This window comes from Cariama cristata, unplaced genomic scaffold (assembly GCF_000690535.1).
Source record: "Cariama cristata isolate BGI_N322 unplaced genomic scaffold, ASM69053v1 scaffold25164, whole genome shotgun sequence".
In the NCBI taxonomy this organism is placed as follows: domain Eukaryota; kingdom Metazoa; phylum Chordata; class Aves; order Cariamiformes; family Cariamidae; genus Cariama; species Cariama cristata.
In genome coordinates, this window is record NW_009611633.1 from 2,497 (window position 1) to 27,670 (window position 25,174).

Genomic DNA, 25,174 nt, shown 5'->3' on the forward strand with positions numbered 1-25,174 from the left:
CTTGGCCTGGGGAGCCAGGACTGATCCACCCACTCTGCAAGGTGGCGAAGGGGCTGCACCAGGCGCACGAGGGCTCTTACTCCAAACCAGGGAAGGCGGACCCAGCACTGCCACCACGTCAATATCGGGGATGATTGCTATCGATGGCCAGGTAGGTGGGAAGGAAACGGAGAATGCCAGGAATTTGGAGGTGATGCCGGCAGGCGAGCTGTCGGTGGCACTCCCTAGCGATGCAGGCTGTCGGAGCTGCCTCCTGAGTCATAGCTCCTGCTCCTGCTCCGGCTGCTCCTGGGGCCTGAACTCCGGCTGCGGCTCCTGCCCTCGGCACTGCTGCTGCTCCTCCAGCTTCGGCTCCGGCTTGTCCGGTAGCTGGAGTAGCTCTGGCTCCTGCTTGGGGAGCGGCTAAAGCTGCTGTACCACGAGGAATAGCTGCTGGCGCTGCTGGAGGAGGAGGGACTGGGCCGGTAATAGGGGATGGGGCGTTTGCGAGCACTGTGGGGACAGAGACGGGTTACCAGCAACACAAGAACGGTTTTACTGCCAAAATCTCCCAAAAGCACTGTTTACTCTGCACAACACTCCACAAAAATGTGATTGTGTTCGTTTAAAAGAAAAAAAGGAAGAGATCAGGTAGCTGACAGGCCTTGGGATTCAAACCACCCACCCCCACGGCCGTAGGGAATGTCCCAAGCACCAAGTCTGAGGCTGAGCTCTGCTTGATGTTGTCCTAAAGAGCCCTCAGCGTGAAGGTTAGAGTCAGTATTTGACTCTCTCTACAGCGTGGGACATCTACCACAGGAGACGGTGAAACAAAAAGCCTGTGGGGGGACGCTCTTGGCAGCTGATGGGTGAGTCCCTGCTCCATCAGCCTTTCTTCTTCAGCTGTTTTAACTGAGACCCCCTCATCCTCCCTCTGCCTCTAGCTGGAAATCCCCAAGCTCTAGGAGGGGCAGAAGGGCCTGCTGATCAGGCTCAGGGAAACCAGTCTCCTCCTGAAGAAGGACTCGGACCCAAGGACAGCCCATGTCCCCCTGGGGAGTGCCAGCTGAGCCTGTCTCCAAAAGGTGGGACCGCAGCCCCCCTTACCTCGTGATGCGCCGAGCTTCGAGGTGGCTGGGAGAGTCTCTCCTGCGTTTCCTCAGGGGTGAATAGGACCGCCGTCGCCGCTGCCGGTCACGCTCCCTGTGGGACTCCTTCTCACTGGAGCCATACTTGTGCTCTCGCTCACGGTCTCTGGGGAAGGCACAGATTGGAAACTGTTACTGCTGGGTTTTGGGTGATGAGGCAATGGCCCATGAAGGCACAAATGAGCAGAGGACATTCATCTCCAAAAGGGACCACTCTAAGCAAAGTGCTCTGGTGGCATCAGCCCTGCGCACACTCAGTTAGTTGGACAAAGAGAGACTCATCTGGCTGGACAGCCCACTAATTGTGTCTGGGGGTTTCAGTAGTGTCTCCTGGTGGCCCTGCGCTGCCAAGCTAAGATGGCTTCCATGTACCTGTGTTTGTGGATGCACTCTGTATTTAGCTCTAGTAAAATTGCTCTTGCTGGCCGTGTTGTGGAAGCAGGCGAGAACAACCCTGCCAGCAGGCCCCATGCGAACAGAGGGCCCTCGGTATCCCTGCAGGGCTGTGCAGCTCTGCACGGCTTGCCAGAAGGAGTGCCGGTGTTGCTATGGTTTTCTCTTTTGTTAAATTCCCTTACACGTCAGCACAGGCCCTTTGGTGGAGTGTAGCTGACTTCATACACCCTGCTCAATGCCATCTGCAAAGCCACATGTTACAGGTCAAGGGCCTGATCCTTGCACGCAGGAAATGTTCTCCTACACCAGTGCAGGGATTGTCACAGCCTGCAAGAATCAGACTCTGAGAATGTAACATTTTAAGGGTGCAAAATGTTCACAGCAGCAGAGATGTTAGCCGAAAAACCTGCACAAAGGCATCTGTGGGGCTAAGCTGCGAGATGTGTGTTTTCTATGGGGTGTGGAGGGAGTAGAGTTGCCTGGACTATGTTTCCCTCTGCAAGGCAGCGTGAGTGCCAGCACGAGGGTACCTGGCACCGCACCTGCCCACGCAGCAGGGGCACTTCCCAGGGCCTGCAACTCTTTGGCAGAGCCATGACTCAGAAAAGTAGAGTGTCTAAAAAACTCTCTGACTAGGGCTGCAGCCCTGCTGCAGGGGCTGCTGGCTGGTGCGGGCTCCTCGGGTGATGAAAGCTGTGGGCAGACCCAACCAGAGCCTAACACTCTGCCCACCATTTACCCCAGCATGATAGAGAGGGGCACTCCCCGGGTTTTCCTATGAGGCACCTCTCACTTGCATGAAGCCCTGGCAAACACCGCCGAGCAGCCATCTGTGTGCTCTCGGCTGCATAGCGTGTCCCCTGCAATGGCTCAGAGTGGAGGAGCAGCCACTTCACCTGCCTGACTGTCAGACACCATGATGCTTCAAAGCCAGAGATAAACCAGATCTCCTTCCCAGCAACCTACCCCCAAAAGTGCTTTGTGTGAAATTCCCCTGAATCAATGCAGGGTAGTCCTTGGCTGTAGGAAATCCACTTTTCCCACAGCAAGTGAAAGGCTCATCTCTGGGCTCTTCTCTCTGCAACCAGCACCAGCTCTGGGGCAATAAATAGTGAAAAACTTCCACCAGATTGAGGGCCAACATAACATACTGCCATATGCCCTACTCCATGTCCCCTGCTCCCTCTCACCCTGGTGCTAAAGCACCCAGTGAGGAAGCTGAGGCAGCAGTTTGGGGCTGGCAGGAGCCAGCAAGTGTGCTGGAGTCCAAACAAGTGATGAAGGCAGCGGGAAAGCGTGAGGCAGCAGATATCACATGAAGAGACAGCTGTACCTGCTAGGGCTATAGCGGGAGTAACTGGGGCTCCGACGAGGCCTTGAACTCCTGCTCCCAGGACTTTTTTTGCAGGATTTGGAAGAATAGCTGGGGGAACGTGAAGAAGACCTGGGGATAGGCAAGAACCGTAAAAAGAGTTAAACACACTGGAGGGTGAGGCTGTACCAGACTCCTCTGAATCTAGGCTCATGAAGGGGAAGAGGTGCCCTATATTTCAGGGTCTCGGTTCAGCTCTGTGTGGCCAGTTCACCCCAAGCCATGTGGAGCCCTAGGCACCCCGCAAACTCTTACACATCCCCCTGCAAGGAGCCTGCCAGCCTGCAAGAGTTAGACACTGCCCAGGGTCACACAGACAGCCGTTTTAGCTGGCCTTACCTCTTTCCTGAAGAGCAGGACCTGCTTCGGGAGTACCTGGGAGAGGCCTTGTGGTGTGAGGAGCTGGAGTGGCTGGAGCCAGGGGAGGATCTGCCCGTGCTGGTGTACGACTCACTGCGGGAACACGGCCTCAGCGGGGAGCTCTGGGCTGGGGACGGGAGGAAGTTTTGCTTCTCCTCCGAACAGCTGACACACAAGGACAGGCACCCTCTGTGAACATATATTTGGACAGTCATTGAAGCTGTGGCTGAACTGGGACTGGTCCCTGGCTGAGGGGAGCACCACGCTCCAGCCAACAAGTACTCCCATCCTCCCATTCCTCAACTGGGGGTAAAAAAAGACCTCCCGGCTCCCCAGGCTGCTGTTGCAGGAGACCCCGTGTGTGTGGATCAGAGCCCAAGAGCTCACTCTCCAGGCTGTGCCAGGGAGGGGCTGTAGAAGAGGTCTCGGTGGCCTGATGAGCAGCTCTTCGGCCCCATGCCCAACACACCAGAGGTGTCTGGTTGGCAGAGCCTGGGTCAGGCCAGCGAGCAGTGCAGGTCCTGGGGAGGGAGTGAGGCAAGAAGTGCTGGAGCAAGGGAAAGCCAGAGCAGGGCAGGGCAAGGGCCTGTGCTCCAGCCGGCTGCGGAGCAGCGTGAGCGGGCACTGAGTGGGCATGTCCTGTTGCCTTTGGACAGGGCTGCGTGAATTCCCCCGCTTCTGGAAGTGCCCTGGGTATGAACTGGGGTTAAAGCCCAGCAGCGAGGCAGTCTCCCAACAGCCAGGGCCAGCTGCAATCCCAGCTCCACCCATGTGAAGGCAGAGTTATCCCACTGGAGTCACAATGTGAGTACAAGTATGTACAGCCCTAAAATTTTACCCTCTCTGCCTGAAAATCAAGGGCTTGTTCTTCCTAACACCAATTCCCCTGGCTCCCTCTCCTCTCTCATTCAGTACTCCCACCCCCAGACCACATCCTGGCTCTAACTTTCAGCCTTTAAAACCCAAGGGCCTGAGCTGGAAGAGCTCCCTCACACCACTGCCTGAGCATAGCCTTAGGTACCAGCCACTGTGCTTCAGTGCCTTCATCCCCAACATCACCCGGCAAACACCTCGGGAATGGGAGGTGGTGATGGAGGCTGGCATCTATTCCACTCTCCTGATGATGACCTGTGGCAGTTTGACTCCTGCCCATGGCCTTGATGCCCCACGGCCCCAGCGCAGAGAGCTGCTGCTGTCTTATCCTGCAGCCAGCAAGGTACTTGGCCCTCCCTGAGCTCCCCACCTGCAGGAGATGCTCTCTTGTCACCCAGGACCAGTCCTGAATGAGCTGGGAAAGGGCAGGCTGGATTTGGCTCACTGGACAGGTGAAAGAACAACCCATAATGGTTTTAGTGAAAATGAACCCCACTTCCCTTCCCCACAGTAAGCAGTGGGGGAGAATTAGCATGGCAACCCCCTGATGCACCTTTCAGATTTTGCCCAGAAGAGCCAGTGACTCTTTTCTTTGACATGGTCATGCCCAGCTGAGCAGGGATGTGTTCAGGACACAGCTCGACCCAGGGCCAAACCCTGCATTAGCCACATTAACACCAGAAGAGCTGGCAGAAGCAATGCCCAGGGGTGTGATGGCTGGGTTTTCATCTTCCTCCTCAGGCTACAGTAGTTGTCATTGCTGGGTTCTGGACTCCAGACTGGCAAGACCGTGGGTCTAATTTATACCTAACTGCCTCCAGACCACAAAAACCTCCCTGCCAGCTCACCACTGCAACTGGCGAGCAGGCAGGAGATACAGAGCAACAACGTACCAGGTATTTGGCTGCCAGCAGCAGCTACTGGTAATCACTGACCTTCGGTCTTGTCCCTGGGCATCTGGAGACAGATTTTCCAAAGCTGTTCCCTTGGTCTGGGAAAAGCAACTGGTGAAGGAATTTCCTGAATCAGAGCTGTTATCGCTGTTGGCCAGTTTGGGCTTCCCGGACGAGAAGGCATGGCCAAAGCCATCATGGACTAGACTTCTTTTCTCCTGGCTGTCCTTTGACCTGGATGAGCTCGTTTGAGTGGAGGGAGGGGAGGAAGTATCGTTTCCTGAGTCATATTCATGATACTCTCCGTTCTGGCTGGCTAGGTTGCCAGGCGGGCTGTCTGTTTTGGTAAAGAGGTCAGCAGAAGACCCTGACTGAGAGATCTGAAAGCAAAAAAGCCATTTGGCATTGTTTGAACATTTTTTTTGGGGGGGTTGTTTTTGGTTTTACTTTGCTTTTTTTTTTTTTTAAATAAGCCCAGAAATTTTACCATCATGATGCACTGAAACAAAAGCAAAGAAACAAAGTAAGAAAGAAAGAAAAAAAGAGGAAAGAGGAGAAGAAAACAAAAGCACATATCCCTGAAAGAAATCCACAGTAAGAAGAAACTTCTTTTCCCCCTGCTATGATAACGGGAAGATTTAGAGATCATGCAAAGAGTATCAGCATGCGATTCATGTTAAACAAAAGAGTTCAACAAAGTAAACGGGCAACCAAAGAATCAAAATAACTAACTAAAAAAGGTATAACAGAGGACAAAGCCCTTATTTAACCTTAAAGAGGGGGAGAAAAAAAGAAATGGGTATATACATATAAAAACCCTACATAATCCTTGGAAAGAAAACAAAAATGAAACTAAATCTTAAATAAGTGATTTTTTTTAAGCTTGCTGAATGAATGTCACTAAAATAAGCAAAGAAAAATCAAATCAAATTAAGGGCTTCTGTACAAATTAAAAACGGGCAAATAAACAAGCTTTCACTTTGGAACTGAAAAAAAAAAAGAAAAAAAAAAGGAAGGGAGAGGGGAAAAAAGAAAAATCCCTCTGGAAATAAAAGGTATACAGATACTTCTTTGTGTGCTTTTTTCCCCCTGAAGAAGATACAGCTAATGCGCTCAAGTGACCTCTAATAAATTCCCTGGTGTCTTGCGGATAGCATCCACTTACCCATCAAGAACTCCTCCTTTAGTAGGTAAGGTGTAAGAAAAAAGGAAAAAAACATAAGTCCATCATTAGAGTCTCAAATTACATGAAAAAAACATAAACTCTCTCTTCAATCCACACTGCCAACTGTTCGCTCGCCTCCTCTATGCAAATGTCATGACTGCTTTTTGTCTGCTTGCTTGTCTCACTTATTATTCATTTTTGTTTCCTTCTGCTTTAAATTAGGCTGGCCAGCCCGTTCCTGGAGGCTGATCGCTTGTGCTGAAAAGTCACAGCTTGCACTAAATCCCCTTGGGTTTCATGGAAGTGACAAAGGGAACTCAAGTGAGGGAAGAATTAAAAAAAAATAAAGTAGAGGAAAAAAAAATATCTCCCCCTGTGCTGCATTGGAGACCTATGGGGTAGAGGACAACAGCCTTGCTCCTGCCAGCCTCTGTGTGGGGGTTCAGCCATACCCTGGCTGGGTTTTGGTGGGTTGCTGAACCCAACGGGGTCAGCAAGGACCCCAGACCCACATAGGTTGCCTTGGGCAGGGCTGTTGTCTGAGACCCTGAACACCACCAAGGGGATTTAGATCATTTGAGTATTTTATAGCTCTGGTTTTACTCCACTGGCATTCGCCTGAGCCAGTCCAGGAGTGTACCGGCACGGGGAGCGAGGCTATGTTAGCGTGAACGTCTGCCCTTGCAATGGGGGGAGAATTAGGACTAAGCGCAGACCCAGCACATCTGCACTCTTGTGCGGCCTCCTCCTCTTTCACTCAGATGCTCTGCTGTCCTTGTTCCCACCCATAAGGTTTGGTCCAGGGTCCTTCGAGTATGGACACAAAAGTTTGGTTCCCCCTGCTTGGGATATTCCTCCAACATGTTCCCAGTAAGCTATGCTCCCTCAAACTCCTGCACACGTCCTCAGGCCACGCTCTGGGGCACACAATGCCCTCCCTCTATGCCATGCCCTCACAGATCTGGGGTATTCTGAGCTAAGAAAACCACATTCCAATGTTGGTAATACCTCAGGGAGCAGAGGAGGCCTGGATCAGTTGTCACACAGCAGGGCCAGGGCCAGTCACTTTGGAGAGCTTAGCCCTGGACCAGCTGGCGCAGGGACAGGGCTCGCTTTCATCCACAGAGGGGCTACAGACCCAGCCTGTGTCACTTCTTACGTGCAGCTCCTTCATCCCATCAGATGGTGCCTTCACATCCGCCCTCCTGCCCATGGCATCTGATCTGTATCCCTGGGGCAGGGGCTGCTCTCAGCCTAGTTCAGGAGGTGCTAACTGGGACAGGGACGGCTGGCTCGGATGCACGTGCTGAACCAGCAGCCAGCGAAACCAGAGCTACCAACACACCGAGTGGCTCTCAGCACACAGCCCACGGGATGACGACTGCCAACAACATCCTCACACTCTGAAAACACCTGGAGTTGGAGGATCTCCAAGTACTCAGAGAGAGAGGTATTACTGCTTCTGGAATAAGGGACAGAGGGACAGGAATTAGTTCCTCCCAGCAAACCCATACTGGAGCTGGGGAATCCCCCATCCCCACCCCATACTAACTTCTAAGTCATACTTAGTCCTAACTTGGAGACATTGGGAGGCCCAGCAGCAGACACGGGAAATGAAGTGATCCTTCTTCACTAGCCCTCTTACACCTTCCACGCAGAAGCCCTAGACAGAGCAGAAACACCTCCCAAATGTTCCCCACTAGGAATGAGTGGAGACACACATTGCGAGTCCTCATTTCAGCATCTAGTACTGCTCCTTGCTACTTCTCAGCTCTATCACTTCTCTTCCAGTCCTTGTTTACTCCAGTAGGAACTGGAATGTCAAAGGAGCATAAGAGAGCCAGGTATGCGGCTCTGTTTTTTACCAATTCTTTCTGAAACCCTGATGTCACATCCAAAGCCCCGAGAGAACTGGCCTCATGGCTATGAACCGCTGTGCTCTCCCCAACCACATCCCAGAATATACAGGATTGCACTTTCAAATATGGCACCAGATATTTTTTTAAAAGATGGGTTACGGTTTGCATTAGTTCTGAACGTTAACCAAAAGACAGCCAGCTTTTGACCACCTTTCATTTACAGGCATAAAACCACCACATGAGGTACTCCCTGGCTACAGAGGTAGGAAAGGCCTGGAGAGGGCACGGAGCTGCTCCAAGGGACACTGACCCCAGCATCACACATGCAGACACCTTGCTTCTGTTCCCTCCCGGTCTAAACCAAAAGACCTTTATTTCTGCCAAGAAATACAGCCCTTTCTTGGCATTTCTAAAACAGCTTTTAAGACTGCCACTGGGACCTGGGATGCATGCTTTTGCTTTGCTTTCACTGAAGTCTGTCTTCAAAGTCACAACTGTTGTCAGCACATCACAAAATCTATCAAATGACCAGGGGATCAACAAGCTCCTCTGTAGCTCAACATCTGTGGCAGCAGCGCTCTGGGAAGAGGCAACATGTGAATATCAGTGAAATATGGAGCCCACAGTCCTTGTGAGGGCTGGGGGACCTGGCTGGAGCAAGGCAGGTGCTGGAGGGGACACAGCAGCTTCCCAGCCCCACCACCTCAGGGCACCAGGCTGTAGCCAGTGGCTTCCTGCAGGCTCTGTGGGAGATCTCGGTGCTGCGGCAAGAGCCAGGAGAAGTCTCGGTGTGCTCGACTTGCCTGTCTGCTCAGACAAATTCCCCATCTTGATGACCTTGGCTTTGCTTCTGGTCCCATTTTACTGCTTCTGAAAGGCATGTCAGCCACACGAGGTAGAAACAGAGCGTCACATCTGAGAACACTATGTGGAGCTCAATTGAATTCTAATGGTGTTTTATTTTTCTAGGGTGTCTTAAAAGAATCTGCTCTTCCATTAATTTAATTTTCTCTATGCGAACATTTGGATTTTTTTCCTCCCCTCTCTAATAAGTAATTAAATCATCTCAGTGAACTTTGCTTTCAGCAAGGGACCCACTGCTGCCCTCAAGGGAACCCAAGATATATCTCTATTGAATTTTTTTGTTTCAAATTATTATTTAATCAAGATGAAGGGGGAGTAGAAACAAGGCCCTCACTCATACTCCAGACTGTAATTTTGAGTGTGATCCTAGACCAAGAGGCAGTGCAGTCTAATAGGTTACAAAAATACAATCACTACTTGCCTTCCAATTAAACTGAACAAGTCCATTTACTGTGCTCCAAACAGCCCTGAGGCAAGACATGACTATACATTTTCTTGGCCATAAGGGGACTGAGACCCATCAACGAGCAGCATGGCACAGCCTCACTTATAGTTGGACGATTTCTTTCTTGGGTCTTTTTTCCCTCTTGTTTTGCAACTCACTTCAAAGTGGAGTTAATTTCTTTTTCAGAGGTGCATAATGTCTCCCTTTCTCTCTTTTTCTGTGCATTGTAATAATGAAAGGAATAAAAAAAACCCTTGTGTTAATGACCCCGGTGAGCCTTGCTCTCGGCAAGGACCCAGCAGACATCTGCTGAGGAGCTGCTGGTGTGGGGAGCAGCACCTGCTGAGAGGAAAGGAGGCTGTGTGCCTGGTCTGGGGTATCCCCATCTTCCAAAGCAGGGGGTTGGGGGGAGGCCTTTGCCTGGGGGAAATGGGCTTACCTCTGCTGATGATTTGCCCCAGCTGAAAAGCCCACCTCTTAGTAAGGGAATACAAGAAATAGCAGTGCTGTAGGAATACAATATAACCCCTTTTTGCACAATTATGAATCCCTGACTCAAGTAATATCGAGTGGAAAATACTCCCCCCCTCTTTTTTTTTTTTTGCTAGGTGGAGGGTTCAGGGTGAGGCTTTCTCTACCACAAATGCTAAGCTAAGTCCAGGAGCATGGAGGCAATGACACAACTGTCCCTACAAGGTCAGAGCTTGGGTTATTTGGGGCTGGACAGTGACACTGCTGAGCAGCCTGGCTCACAGATCCATTGCTGGGGGTAAATTCCTGAGAATGCCAGGCAAAGGTTTGTTCCTTTGCAAAGATCTTCTCAGCCTGCTGGGGTGCAGCCAGTGTTGTGTGATGCAGGCCAGGGTGTCCCCACCTCGGCTTCGGCCAGGCTGGCACTACTTTGGAGCAGGGGTTTGCCTTCCACCACCTCTTTTGGTACCTGGTGTGCAGCATAGCCCTTCAATGCCTGCAGGCATCCCTCCTTCACCCCAGGCTGCTAGCCTCCCTGCAGTCCCAGCGCTGAGCTGCGAATTTACCAGACAATAACCAGGGGTAAGCTCAGTCCCCTGGCTGGGAGGGAAGAAAAGGAAATGAAAAAAAAAAAAAAAACTTCCATATTTATGGAAGGCTTTGCCTTTCTGCTCTTTAAGGGCCTTATTTACTGTCAGAAACATGCTGCCTAACAATTCAAAGAATAGCTTTTCCTCTGTAAACCAAAACCCAAGCTAGAAAACAGAGCGCAACAGCGAGTCAGTATGTAGGTCTGCTCTAAGGTTTCCCGAGCCCTCCTGCACACGCTGTCCCAGCCCCTGCACAGTATTCCCCCACTTCTACCTTTCTCCAGACACATGAGCACAAACAGCATCGTTTGGAACAACCGTACCACACTGAGCCTCACTCAGAATCTGGCTCAAGCCTGTATTAATTTGTGACATTGTAAATGAGTTTCAGTGGAAGTAAAAGAGCTGGCAAGGAAAGTGTATGCAGCATGCAGTTATCTTCATCAGGTACAACAAAGGCAATTAGATTCATACCCTGTGGGTATTTATATTGCACTGCTCAACTGAAAGCACAGTGGCATGTAATACACCTGTGTCGGTGTGCAATAAAGCATCTGCAGCAGGTTAGGGCTATTTTGTTCAAAAATAGATGCTGCATATCGCCCACAGTTTCTCTGCATGCTGAGACACAGACCCACAATCCTGTTCTCAATAGGTGGCTATTGCAGCTGCCTGGGATTAAAGGGAGAATGAGAGGGAGAAGCTTGGAAATTCACTGGCAAAAAAAAGCAGCAGGGAACTTTAGGGTGTTTCTGCATGTGTGCATGCGTGCGCATGTGTGCGTGCATCAACTTATGCATAAAGGCAAGAGGGAAAGAAGCAGCAAGGTAGATGCATGGGCAGGGCATTATTTTGTATGCTTTATCCCTCATAAATTACAGGTAGACCTAGTTCCAAATTGCAGCTGTTCCAGTAGAAAGGAAGGGAAACAAACCAGGGGCGAGTGGTGGTGGCAGAATTTACCACAAAATGCTTCAGATTTTCAGAAGAAAAAGAAAATAAAATAAAAATTGGCTTGAAAAGCAAAATCTTTCATTTGGAAGTGCTAAAGCATTACGTCATGGGAGTTTGTGTATTGTCTCTCTGGGGCTCTTCTGCACATTGGGATCCTCCCTGGACAATCCCTTTCCTTTGGAGATACGACAACGCATCTCCCTAGGTAAGGATGGTTTGTCTTGGAAACCTGGGCCAGAGGGAAGAGTAGGGAGTGTGACACGCATGCTCTGTACCAGAGGGTACAGAAACATGGCATTTTTTAATCCCAATTCTGGAATTTTCCACAAAATCTTTCCTTTTCCAGTGATTTATTTTTGATATGTGATCAACATTTTCTGCAAGAGCACATTTTCATTTCATAACCTATCCAGGCTGCTCTTGAAGTAGATTCTGACAGAGCTAAGCTTATTTATAGAGCAACCGTTTAACTCAAAAAGGAGAGGCATCAGAGAGTTGTGTATAAGTCATTAATAAATGAGACTAAAAGTTCCCATTCCATTTTTCCCTTGCCAGTTTTGAGTATGTGATATTTAATGACCTTATGCAGAAAATTTCAGGGGCAGCACTTAACCAGGGGCTTCAATTTAAACAAGTGCTTAAATGTGCTCTTGAATGATGTCCCAAGAGAACATACTACTTTTGGGGAACAAAAGGATACTAGTGGGTTGCATAGTAAAGGAACTGATGCCTTTTAGTCATTTAAATGTTTGCCTGTGTTATTAACCCTTACTAGAAAGAATGCAGCAGGGGCCTGATGATTTTTACTTTGCATCCATCCTCTGCATCTGTAACTATAAAGCTCTGATTTTCCCTGCCCTGCAGCTTGTATGCTCATTTACCCCGAGTGAAGCAAGTGGAAAGGGGAGTGCAGCATGCTTGAGTTTAACTCATTTTAAAGCTTTTACAATTTTAAATTAGCGTTTACTTTTGCTCAGGGAACAGAACAGCTGGCAGTCGGCCTCACAGGACTCAGGGAGCCTGGCTTCAGAGACAGGAAACCTAGTACCAATTAAAAACCAGGCTTAGACTTGAAAACATTTATGTAAGATATGCAGTTTGAACCAAAAAAAGAAAAAAACAAACCCTGGTGACATGATGCAGTCTTTGGCTGGTTGTTTTCTGGAAACTGAGCTCATTCCTACCTTCCCAAGTTGACAGAGGGCAACACCCCAGGCTCATGGCAATCAAAGCTTCATACCTTGTTATTCTTTCTTTCCATGTGCGCGTGCACACACACACACACATCCAAGCGTGGTGTGCAGGTTCTGCTGTTCGCTCTACCTTATATGGCTCTATAAGCAATGACTCACACACACACTACACACTCAGCAGATGTATATAACGAGAGCAAATATAGATATCCATAATGTTGAGAGACAGCTTGTGCCTGTCTGTACCCACGTATAATTTCTGTGTATTTTGATCGGAACTCCGTCTGCGCGGGTGAGCGGATAGTCTCTCCTCTTGCTGGCACTATCTATCTCATATCTGATGTAGCTACTGTGCATAGCTGAGCTATTTCCAATTGATGACTGGGCCTAAAGGAGAAAATCTGGTCCCTGTTATATACCGCTTTGGGGCTTGGAGGACTCTGTACTCAAGACACCTCTAACATTACACATCCACACAGATTCTGCACTACCTTGAGTCCTATGTAGCAATTTATCTCTCCAGAATGCCTATCAGATACTAACACCACTATCAAAGAGCATCACACCGCTGCTTTGCAGCTACCAGGAACAAAGGGGAAACATGCCATGGAAAAGGAAGACTTCATACCAATCTGTATCTAATGTTTCTCTCCATCTCTTGCTCCCTCAATTCTAAGGCATGTGTTAGATCATCTCTTTCCATGTATATGGAAAAACATCCCAAGGCACTGAGCCAGATTTTACCCTCAGCTGCACATGCAGTTCCCATTAGCATCAATGAGAGCTGCTCCTAAGTTCCAAATTTGGCCCCTAGGCTTGTCAGTCCAGAGCAACAGTGATCCTAGAAGGATCTTGATAGTCAGAAAACATCCCCTGCCAATAATCACCAAGTCATTAAATGTAAATGTTTCTTTTATATATATGTTTGATTCCCTTTCTTCCCCCGAAGGACTAAACTTTTAGACATGAAGACCAGTGAATTAAGTTCACATCCAGCTGAGCAAAGACTGCATAACAAACACTTCCCTGTAAAATATCATTGCTGGAGGCCACTTTTTTTTGTTAAATGTCCTCAATTCATTATTCATAGGCTAGAGCCTTTGCAAATTTTTCCTCTCTCCAGCCCCACCCTTGGCATGAAAGTGCTGAAGGAAGGAGTGACTTTAAATACATTGGAGAATAGCACCATCAATAAATAATACAGTTTTAACCAACTTTGTCTAACATCGCTATAATTGAGTTATAAAAATTTCATATCAGATTTCTTGCCCAGATTCCTGTGGCTAGTTCAAGCAAAGCAGCACAGCGTGTAATACTTACTATTTCCTTAGGAGACAGGAAGCTGTAGAGCGGGAGGGTTTGGCTGGCTTTTTGGCTGGCCTGAACCTCTGCAGAGGAGCTTCGCTTTGCCGTGATCTTTGAATGGTGCCGGGAACGTCTTCGTCGTGTTTTACGCCCTTCCTCCCGAGACCTGGCTCTGTGCCTCCAGAAGACATGAACAGCCAAACCATTATTCCTCGGTATTGCAGCAGTGCCCATTACCAGTTCCATACAAACCCTTGGCAGCTCTGTGCTAGGCCATTGCGTGTGGGAGAAGGTCTTCCACATGACTGCTCTGTGGAGTCATGATGGAGAGAAAAGGGGTGTTTTGTTTTTCTGCTTATTAAAAAAAATATTTTGCATCCAGGCTTTGGACCTTAACCTCAAATTTCAGCTCCAATTCATGATTTTACAGTGGCTCAAGGCAAACCATACTTTCACACAGCCTTGATTATCCCTGTGGTAGTACACCTTCAAGAGGAAATATGCTCTGCTCTTGCATGAATGCCCCTCCAATTCCTGATTGCATTCCTCCCCGCACTGATCATCAGCTTTTCATAAGAAAATTCCCACTAGTTAGGAGTGAAGTGGGAGAGTGGGGGTGGCTTATTTAAGCGCTTTCAGAAAACGTGAAACATGAACCCATGATGTGTATAAACTATGCGACTTGCTATTGCAGCGATGCCGGGTCTAGCACCAGCATCCACTTAGCTGGCCCCAGGATGCATCTGTCATCCACAGGACAGTGATTTTAATCAGGTCAAAGACAATGGCTATAGATTGCCACAGGCAAATATATTTCCATTGCTAAGACCATGTTTAAGGGTTTCCTGGGACATCAGCAGTACAGAGCCCTTGGGCTGGGGAAGGGAGACTAGGCTGGAATCAGCTGTCACGGGCTCATTATCAGCCACGGGGAACAGAAGCAACTGCCAGACTGAAAAGCTGCAGCCACTGCTCCTCAAGGCAAAACCCTTCTGCGGCCAAGACCACAAGAAGCTCAACCCCCAGTATGTGACGTAGCTGCTACCAGAATGGGATGTGGCTCTGCACAGAGAGCTTGTGGGTCACACAGGCTATTGCAATCACATCCTTGAGCCCATCAGGAAGCGTTGCAGGATGCTCAGCTCGGGGAGCGGTGACGTTACCTGCTTCGGCAGCTGGGCGAGTGGGAGTCGGAGCTCTCCGAGCAAGAGTGGCAGTGACGGTAGCGATGGCGATGAGATTTCCGGGTGCGCCCACGAGAGCTTTAAGAAGCAGAGAAGAAAACCACTGTTAGGCTAACAGACTGGGGGGATGCAAGAGCCAGCAGCTGGAGGCTGAAGTCAGTAACATTCAAATCAGAAAGGAGATCTGTGTTTTAAACCAAAGAGATTGATGTATGAAACATTGCGCAGGACACCAAGGCATGACAAATTCTCCATCCCTTCATGGCTACACTGACGTTAAGGCAAGTCATCTTACTGAGATCTATGCTAGCATTTTAACTACAAGCTATTAGGTTGGCTCTGTAGCCTGCTGGGGGAAGATCTATGGACTAGCATGCAGGAGTGCAGCAGACAGCACCAATCCTTCCTCCTTTTAAGTCTTTAAAGAGCTATGTGCTCGCCTGCTCATATGCTTGCCCTTCATCCTGCAGCCTGCCCTAAGACAGCCAGGAAACAGCCCGGGACCTTCCCATTGCTGAGCCTTGTTGGGGGAGCACCGTCCCTCCGGGCAACCCATCGCAAAGCTCCAACCCTCTCTGTAGTGCAGGCTCCTTGCTAAAGAGCAGATGCAGAAGGACAGGCTCCAAATAATACAATACACTCAGTAACAGCCAGCCTTCTTCTTCCTCTCTACGTGCGAGGGTCTAGCCAGTCCTATGGACAGCTCTTACGGTTGCTATACAAACATAAAGTACAGCCTGCCCTATGTACAGTTGCTGCTTGAGGGGCAGGACCGTTTTACCTAGCTTCTTATAGGTGTCCAGTCACTGCTGCTCCCTTTTCTGACAGGGCCACAGGACGGTTACCAGCAAACCGTACGCAGGGACCCAGGTTCAGTGCCCTGCTGCACTTCTCTTTGCTCCATTCAGGCTGTTACAGATGGATTGCCTGGCCCTATTACCGCAGGGCTGTTATTGCCCATGCCGGCAGCTGAAGTCCTACGTGCAGAGAACAGGGTGATGTGGGTGGCAGGCTACCTGTCACCCTCTGTGCCCATTCCCTCTTATTGTTTCCCACCCCAGCAGTTATTTTAGATCTGGTAGCATAACTGTCTGCTCAAGCTGGCATCGCTGTGCCAGCAGGCAAAGCTAACGATGGGTTAGCTGGTGGAAACAGCCTGGTTTCATGGCCACACTATACCAGTCACTGACAGCACTAATATGACCTGTTTGGACAGCGCTTAGCAATTTGCAGCTATAAAAACTCAGCAAATCAATTGAGAACAACATCTCCTTTAAGACAAAAGGGCAGCTTCCAGGGCAATTGTTTGAACTCTGCCTGGCTGTTTTCTCTGATGCTTCTCACACCCTATGATTATATTTTTAAAAACTTCACATTTCACATTTTGGGATCCTCCTTCCTTATTTCCATACAGCTGAAATCAGCAACACTGAACATCTCTCTCTCGCATGGTGGATTTGTGTGAAAATCGCCATGTTTGCTCTTCCCCTCTGCATCAGTCCCTCCAGTTTAAGAGTTTTCCCTTCTGCAGGAGAAAAAACTGGTCCTGCGTGATTTAGATAACCAGTTGCTTGACACAAAGATAAGCTGAAGCAGCATGATTATACAAAAATCCTGATCTGAGATGGCCCATAGGATCTATCTGTTCCACACTTGGGAGCAATAAGGTTTGCAGAAACCAGGAGTGGCTCAGCTGCGGTTTGTGAGCTGAAAGATGAGGGCTAAAACGCCATGGCTGGCTTATCCCCAAAGAGCAATTCTAGCAGCTCTTGTTCCCCTAGGTCGCTGCATACCAGCAGGGCATCTGATCTTTATTTTAACCACACTGTTAGGCTACTGCACACTGGCCAGTGCCATGTCGGCCTGGGGAGACATCTGCTTTTACTGATAACCTAGGAAGCCTCAGTTTTACCACTGAGATTTCTAGGTGCATAGCAGCCCAGGTTGAGTGAAAAAAGGTGGCTGTGCTACTGAACGTGCAGAAATCAGAGAAAAGGAGATGGGCTTTCCGCGTGCAATAGAGATGGTCTGTGCAGACAGTGCAACATGCTCTGCCCCTCATGGATTTCCAGTCTCTTCAGTCCCAGTGCACAGTGGGGTGACACTGGCAGTGTCAGGGGCTATTGTCACTCTATCTCCTTTCTGCCTAAGAGCTAAAAGTTATGTTGGGAAGAATTAAAGGGCAGGTCCTACTAATAGTAAACTATCAAACCAGATTTCCATCTGGTAGCTCAGTTGCTGTCTCTAGTAGGGTATCCCAAGTCCCAGCAAAGCCAAGCAGGGGTTTGGTGCCCAGGGTTCAGCCCCAGAACCGTTTCCTTGCTCTGAAAGCAGGTGAGAAGCTGCAAGTTGCAATTCCCAGGAGAAGACTGAGAAGGAAGTGAAAAACAGAAGGCTTACAGGCCTTCCTTCTAGCCCCAAGGAACCACATTTTCTACTATACCCCTTGTTCATCTGCCCCATAGGACAAGGATTGTGCTCTGCTAACACTCCAGGGCAGATGGGAACCTCAACCCCAGATTTTTACAGCATCCATCACCTCCAAACAATCCCTTTTCTTCCCTAATCCCCATTGCCTTCTGCTCCCATTTGGATATTTGGTTGTACTGTATATCACAAATAGCCCCTACCGTAACCTCCAAGAGCAACAAACAAGGAGGAGCAAGTAAGAGTGTGCCAGCCTGCCCTTTGGGCAGTGGAGGCTGTGGGGCACTGCTCTCTGCACATCTGCGTTCATCCTTTCAGGCTGCCCTCATCAGAAAAGCTGGAGTCTCTGCTCAGGACTGGATAAACAAGACACTGTAAATCCCTGTGAGATACAAAGTACTGAATGAGGTGGCACAAAAGAGAGGGAGAGGAAAGATCTCCAGCCTCTACAAACCCTTTTCCATTCCAGCAAAACCAGAATTGCTGGATTTAGCTGTGAAATAATCCTGAGAATTGCTGAGGGCTGTGCAGCCGGTGTTAGCTCCAGGGGACCCACCACATCAAGCACTTCCTAGTCCCACAGCTCTGCGCAGGCAGAGTAGGGAACTCCATGAATTGCTACTTACTGTTTTTTGTGTTTTCTTTCTTCCTTTCTCTTACTTTTGGGGCTTGAAGAACTAAATAAGAAATGGCTAATTAATTCGGAGATTTCTGTTCTGATAAAAAGCTGCACAATCACACATCAATGTTACAGCTAGATTGCCCAAGAGCGTGCAATAAAAATGAAAGAGATTAATGATTCTGCCACAGCACAGGGGGTCTGAGTGCTTGCTGACAGATCTGGCCCATGGGCTTGGCCCAAAAGGATCAGTCATCCTGGTGACTTTGCATTTTCTCATAGAGAAGATTAATACTTCTTGATACTGTACACACACATACTGGAATCAGGAGAGTTCTTCCAGTACACACCTGGAAAGCCACTGACTCTGAATATGTCAAAGATGGGGACTGCTGGGGGATGCCATACTGTTTGCAAATGAAACCGTAAGAGAAACAAAGACTCAAGATGCAGGACGAATGCAACATGGATGAGGTTGCCAGGGGATAGGTTATACCAAGAGGTCTTTTCCAGTTATGTGCTTGGTTGCACAGGTTGGACTGGAGACCTGATTCCTGTGGGGTCTGAAGAATGCATAAGGCTAAGCCCCAGACCCACAGGGAATGGGGGGAGCCAAGGGGATTCCACAAGGAGACACACAAGAAAAATGTCTTCTGCCCCCACCCAGTGAACATCAACCTTGTGAGATCTTGAAGAGACCATTAAACTCATATTTCTAAGAGACCACCCACACTTGCTCAACTCTTACCTGTGTCTTCTCTTCTTTGAGGATAACCTGCAAGACACAAATATGTACATTGAATACAGGGTCTCACAACATTGGAAATTTGAATCAGAGACAATGCGTTTAGGTCCAGTGTTAGACCGAGCACTGTGAGAAGACCTCATGTACCAGTTGGGCAGAATGGCCCTGGCCCTCCTTCAGCCAGCTGCCAAGTGGGTAGCTGAGAAATGCTGGTGCGGTAGAAGTGGCTAGCACACTCTACAAATAATTGAAAATACGATCCTCAGGATAACAAGTCTATGGAGATCAGATACATGCCCTGTCCCTGGTGGGTCCTTTTTCTCTGCTACTGCCTCCACAGTCTTGAATTGCACTTAGTTTGAGGGGGCAGAGGTGAGTCCATTCCCTGGCTTTCTGTGTGAAGGACCAAATAGCAGTCAAAGGGAAAATCCTTTCTGTATAACTCCAGAGCAGCCTCACAGCCAAACCAGCATCATGCCTCCGTCTAGCCTCCTGGAGCATCCCTGGGATGACACAGGAGCCACTGTGCTGGTGGGTCCTTGTAGAAAACCCTGGGAGCATGGAGGACAGCCAGCTGTGTCTCATCTCAGCTTGGAGCACAACATCCTGCAGAAGACATGACCTGAAGTCCTGCCTAGAGGGGCCATGAGATTGCCTGTGGCAAGGTCAGCTGGGATCCGTAGTTGAGGTTCTACCAGGTGTCTGGAAACAACCTCCATTGGTCCCTAATGCTTGATGGTTTATCATGCTACCTTTTGGGACCAGCTACAGCTTATCCTTGGCTTGCAGGGGGGTACTAAAGGTTCAAAGCCAAGGAGCATCTGACCCAGGACTTCTGTCAGGAGATGGCATCCATAAAAGAGCATAAGAATCTCTCCTCGGGAAGGAAGTACTTTAAAGGAGTTTCTATATCCGTGTCTCTCCTCTCTCCCTCCCTTTTCTTTACGATTCAAACTCAACTTTTCACCCTGTTATCCATTTTGGTAGCTTCTGTTTGGTTCAATATATTATAAATGCATGAACTTTCCAAGGGAGATGGCATCCACTGTTCTTTTCAAATATTGGTTTAACGATTGAGAGAAAACAGTGAAATATTTGCAATTTAAAAATTTAATTGTGCTCTTTAAATTAAAAATGGGCTTCAGAAGGGGAACCTAGAGGTGGTCACCCAGGGCTGGGAGGGAAGACGGAGATGTGGATGTGGGGAGCTGGTCTGAGCCTTTTCCTGGTCAAAACACTGATTCTTTCTGCAGGCTGGGGGAGAAGGGAAGGAGACCGGTGCAAGCCCCGAGTGCTGATCCCCTTGGCGTCCCAGAGGATGGGAGCCATGTGAAATAGGAGAGCAAGGACAGCAGGCAGAGGCTCTGCAGAGCTCGTGCTGATTTGGCTCGTCTGTCTTTCTTCCCCCACACCCTGACAGCTCATATTTATCTATTTGCACTGGGTGTGCACCCCATTTTGTGCTCTCCTCAGCCAGAGGGACACCAACTCTGTCCCTCCTCAGCTGTCCAGCTTTCACCTCCCAGTAGGGCCCTGCCCTCTGGGCAGCCATGATTAAGAGTCAGGAATTTGATGCCTCTCTCAGCCTCCTGGTGCTGGGCTCGACCAGCTGCCCGACAGCAGTTATGTCTTCCACCCCTTGTCCACCCCCCCCTGCCAACAGCCACTGCCAGCAGGGAATTACATTTTCAAGGGAAAAATACCTGTTTCTTTTTCGCTTCTTGGAGCTTTTCTTCTTCTTCTTCTTCACAGGCGAGGGGCTGTAGGAAGGAGACCTGAGGAGACAGAGGGGCATTAGGGACCGCAGGGCTCCCCACAGCCCTCCCTGGCCACCCCAGCCCTTACCCCACCACCAGCGGCATCCCCCTGAGGTGGAGAGGGGCCGGGGGCTCCCAGGGCCCCCCCAGGACAGGCCGCAGGGTGAGAGGCCCTCAGGGGAGGGTGAGAAAATGGCGTCGCCTCCCTGGGCCTGTGGAAACCCCCAGGCCCTCGCACCTCCCCGTAGGGTATCCAGCCTCCATTTTACACCGACTTTCTTCCCTCACACACAGCCGAGGGCTGCCTGTCCCCTCACGCCCCACACGCCGCCATGGCCACCCTCACCTCCTTCGCTTCTTGCGGCCGGATTTCTTCTTCTTCTTCTTCCCCCGGGCTGGCGGCGGCACACGCTCCCCATCACACGAGGGGCTGAGGAGAGGGATGGAAAAAAACCTAGTTAAAATTAAAAATAATAAAAATAAAACCTGAATCAGCTCACATGGGACTGCTCTCTCCTGTCCCCACCTCAGGGACATCTGGGGCAAGGAGATCAGTTTTCATGGTGGACCCGGGGCACAGGCGAGTGCCTAATTACCCTCTAACGAATAATTTGGTCACAGTTTAAATGAAGTGTCTCCTCTGCGGGTCTAATGGAGATATAATGAGACAGCTACTGTACGCCACAGCGACGCTGGCTGATTATTTAAAACATGTTTGCTGAGGTTAACGACTCTGTAACAGATTTATAGATTTTGTTGCTCTTTGTAAATATGCTTTAAATAATTAATTGGCATTTAATTTGCATACAATAATTATTGCAACCAGATGCATCTAACTATAATAAGAGACTTGACATATGTTATATAGCAATTGATTAGAAATATATATTTATTTATTGAGATGCTATGGTAATTTAATGAGATACGCATCTCTTACACAGTTGTTAAACCTTGAAAAAAAACCACTCCTGTAAATTAATTTCTTTTTTAAGCATATGATGCCAAATCGCATTACGTTTCAATGAAAAGCAAATACCGTGGTTAAATTAATTCAGAGCATTGGGCTGAAAATACAACAGACACTCTGTGGGTACTCGTTAACCAAAGCAAATGCTCATAAAGGTGGGGGCAGCTGGTGGTAGCCTGTGGATCCCCAGGGTGATCCCCAAATTGGCCTGCAGATCCTCAGATAGATCCCCAAATGGATCCGGGACCAAGGTTTGTGGGGGGCACAGCCAGCTCCCCCGGGTCACTGCAAAATCACTGTTGGAAATGAGGGTGCTGGGTTTGTGCCTCAGTTTCCCCACTTCTCGCCCCACCAGCAGAAACCAGTAGCAGGGAATGTGTGAAGGCGGCCCCAGGTTTGGAAATCACTATGAGGTCTTCACTACAGAAACAGGACAAAAACTGAGCAGTTTTCTGCAGAAAGAACAAACATTATTGTTAATAAAAGTCCTAATGCAGAACAAATGTCACTTTGGCGGGGAGACACACAACTCAGGCTCCACTGCCCCCCGACACTTGCTCACCTGGGGCTTGAATTACTGCAAAAATTAGCCTGTCACAAAAAGCCAATTGCTTAGTGCTTTTAATATGCTCTTTTTTTAAAATCGCTTCGCAAAACAAAGCTGTACACTAACACTTTGGTTGTGAACTGCAGATAACCGAATGCCATGCAGTAAATCTGGGGTGCAACTACACTGTGGCCCTGAGGAACACCCCAATACTCCTTCTCACTCTCTTTTTCCTCCCAAGGATTTCACCAACCGGTTAGGGGATATGGCACACCTTGGGCTTAGTGGGTCTTTCATCTGCATTAAGGTAGAAGAGATGTCTTTTCCAAGACAGCTCGTTGCCGCTAAGCTCAGACATCTGCCCAAAGACACCGTAGGGGTCTGTGCTAGAGCAGGGACCTGAACACTGGTCTCAGCCCCTCGGTTATCAGGATGCTCAACCCCAGCTCCCCCATGCTTTCCCCTAGCACAGATTTGGGCTCCCCAGCAAACAGGTCTGGGGGTGTCTCAGCCCCCCCTTGCCTGGGGCTACGGCCAGGCACTGCCACAACCAAGGGAGAGCGGACAGAAACCTCTGACCGTGGGGCCACAGGCGGTTCCCGAGAGCTCTTCTCCCTCTCCCATGATAAAGCCTTTTGTCTTTGAAGTAGAATCTTTCTCCCTGCACTGATCCAACTTTAATTGTTTCTCCGTGATTGTAATCAATGCCTAATTAAAAATACGCTTTAGATTATTGTTCCGGTTAGCCTGAAATCTAAAGATATGAAATGTGCTTGCTTGCTTTCTTTCCAGTGTCTTTAGCCAAACGGAGAGTCTTTAATCCCAGAGATAGCCTAGCAGGCTCAGAGACCCGAGCTGCTTCATTTACAGCATTCAATTCATTTTTCCTCTCTCAGGTTGTCAGGGGCTAATGACAAACCGATAACGAAGCTGTGTCCTAATGAAGCCAATGCCGCTGATCTGATCTAGGCATGGGGAGAAAGAAGGGAATTGCTGAGGGTGCTGCCCAGCCAGGGTCACCCTGGGCACAGGGATGCCGGTAGGTCGCCTGTCTTCCAGCCAGGGCTACGTGCAAGGAAGCTGTAAGAGCACGACGTGGAGTGGAAGTGAACTGCAGGTTCGCAGGTTTCTCCCTGCGGACATACGCTGGGGCTTCATGCAATCGCATACATTTGCTGTACACTCACACGGTCATTTAAACCATCCCCAGCTCTCACAGACCCCCGGAGGGGCTGGATAAACAGTCACAGACACCTCCTCTGCCACCGCCCTGTGTTGGGGTGACCCCACGCACAGCCCTGGCTCCTACCTGCGTGACCTGCGGTGACCATGGCCTCGTCTCTCCTTCCCTTTCGCGCAGCCGTTGGTGGTGGAGGCCTCCTTGACCGCACGACCGCTCAGCTTTTCGGGACGTCTGTCCTCCACGGGGTACGGCAGGCAGCCGAGCGTCCCACTGCGAGAGCAAGAGAGCGATACTGAACTGTCTGTTCAGCTGGGCCTGTTGGCTGAAGGTTTCCCGCGGACTGGGGAATCCCCTTGCCTTTCCTTGGCACGTGCTGCTGCGAAGGAGAGCGGCAGGTTGCTCTCGGGCCTCCTGAGTCCATGGTGCTCAGCCCTGCAGTGGGAAATGCTCCTACAAGGCTCTGGAAAGCCCCCATTTCCAAGCCAAGCTGTGTCCCAGCGTGGGCACGCTGCGCTCAGCTTTCAGGCAGAGATGCCACGAGCATCGTGGGGCTGAGGAGCAGCTGGATGGCCCCATACTGCGGGGACAGCAGGGGGTCCGGATCCAATGCAACAGCAAGGGGCGATGGTAGCTAATCAGACCGGCATCCCTGGACATCATCCTCTGCATTGTGGGTTTTAGCTCACCAGCTCTGCAGAGACAGCACTGGTCTTGCACTCTGGTAGAAAAAAAGCTTTTGCATTTCAAATGCCATTCTCCAAACCTGCTATTACATTGCTACACATCCTCATCCTATCCTCCCTGCCAGCACTCAGGTGGAAGCAAACTTTTGGCAGGCAAGGAGTAGCCTTCCTCCCTGCTCCTATAAATAGGGTGCTGGGCCAGTAACCACACCTGGTCCTAAAAAGGAGAACCTGGGCCAGCCCAGCAGAGCTAAGGGAAGCCACCTGGGCCAGGCAGGTGCCTGCAAGAGCCCTGGGGAGACCGTGAGAGTTGGTGAGGAGCAGAGCCAGGGCAGGGAAAGCCTGGGGTGAGAGGTCTGCAAATGAGAGAAAAGAAGCCAAATGGAGAAAAGAAACCCAAACAAGCTAGAGCTTTGACACTTGGGAGGAAAGTAAATAGGTTTCCAGGCCCTGCAGATGTTTATTTCAAGGAACAGAAAGACTAATGGAAGGCCATAAACCATACTCAGCAGGGGCACCGAGAATGCTACGGTTTTGGTGTCATCCAGAATTATTTATTTGAATAAATAAAGCAAGCGTCAGCATGTCCAAGCCCAACTTGGCTGTGGGGTGGTACCGATGGTGGGTTGGACTCAGCTGGCAGTGAAATTGTCCCCATTTCTTCCCATTATCATTTTGAAGCCAATCTCCAGAACAGACTGTGGGTGCTGCTTTGGGGTTTAGCCATCCCCAGGTCAGCTCTGCAAGGTCCCACTGCTGTGCCTGCCACCTAACCTACCTCCTCCCTTCGGAAAGCAGCACGCCGAAGCCCCTGGGCTATGTGGACCCCACCGGAGCAGGGGGAGGCTGGGGTGTCCCCCTGCCAGCCCTGCAGCCACAGTGACTTAGGGATGCTGGGAAGGTGCTTTGGCTGCAGAGACTGTCGCAGCCATCACATGTGGGCTGTGGGGATAGGAACAAGAGGCTGGGCCCAGGTGCATGCGGCACATCTAGGAGGGGTAAATGGGGCCAAGAAGGTGGTTAAAGAGCAATGTGATGCTAAAATGGCACGTTAGCCCTGGTTAGGTATGGCCGGTGGCTTGCATGTGGCAGGGAACGTCCTGCTGCCTGCCTCAGCCTTGAGCAACACTTTTGAGGGCTGGAGCTGGCACAGGAGCACCACCAGAAGAAGGGTCACCCCTCTTTCCACCTGTGT

General features: G+C 49.8%; 1 protein-coding gene across 1 annotated transcript; it reads right to left on the reverse strand.

Annotated features, from left to right (window-relative positions):
* Positions 1 to 224: 224 nt before the first annotated feature.
* On the reverse strand, positions 225 to 23,566 carry SRRM4 (serine/arginine repetitive matrix 4; the record flags this gene model as incomplete). The annotated part of the gene is made up of 11 exons (XM_009698336.1): positions 225 to 492; positions 1,087 to 1,233; positions 2,857 to 2,967; positions 3,235 to 3,444; positions 5,064 to 5,401; positions 13,883 to 14,045; positions 15,031 to 15,129; positions 18,846 to 18,872; positions 20,546 to 20,617; positions 20,946 to 21,029; positions 23,423 to 23,566. Coding segments are annotated over 11 exons (1,663 nt in total), but the record flags the coding sequence as incomplete, so codon positions are not given.
* Positions 23,567 to 25,174: the final 1,608 nt, after the last annotated feature.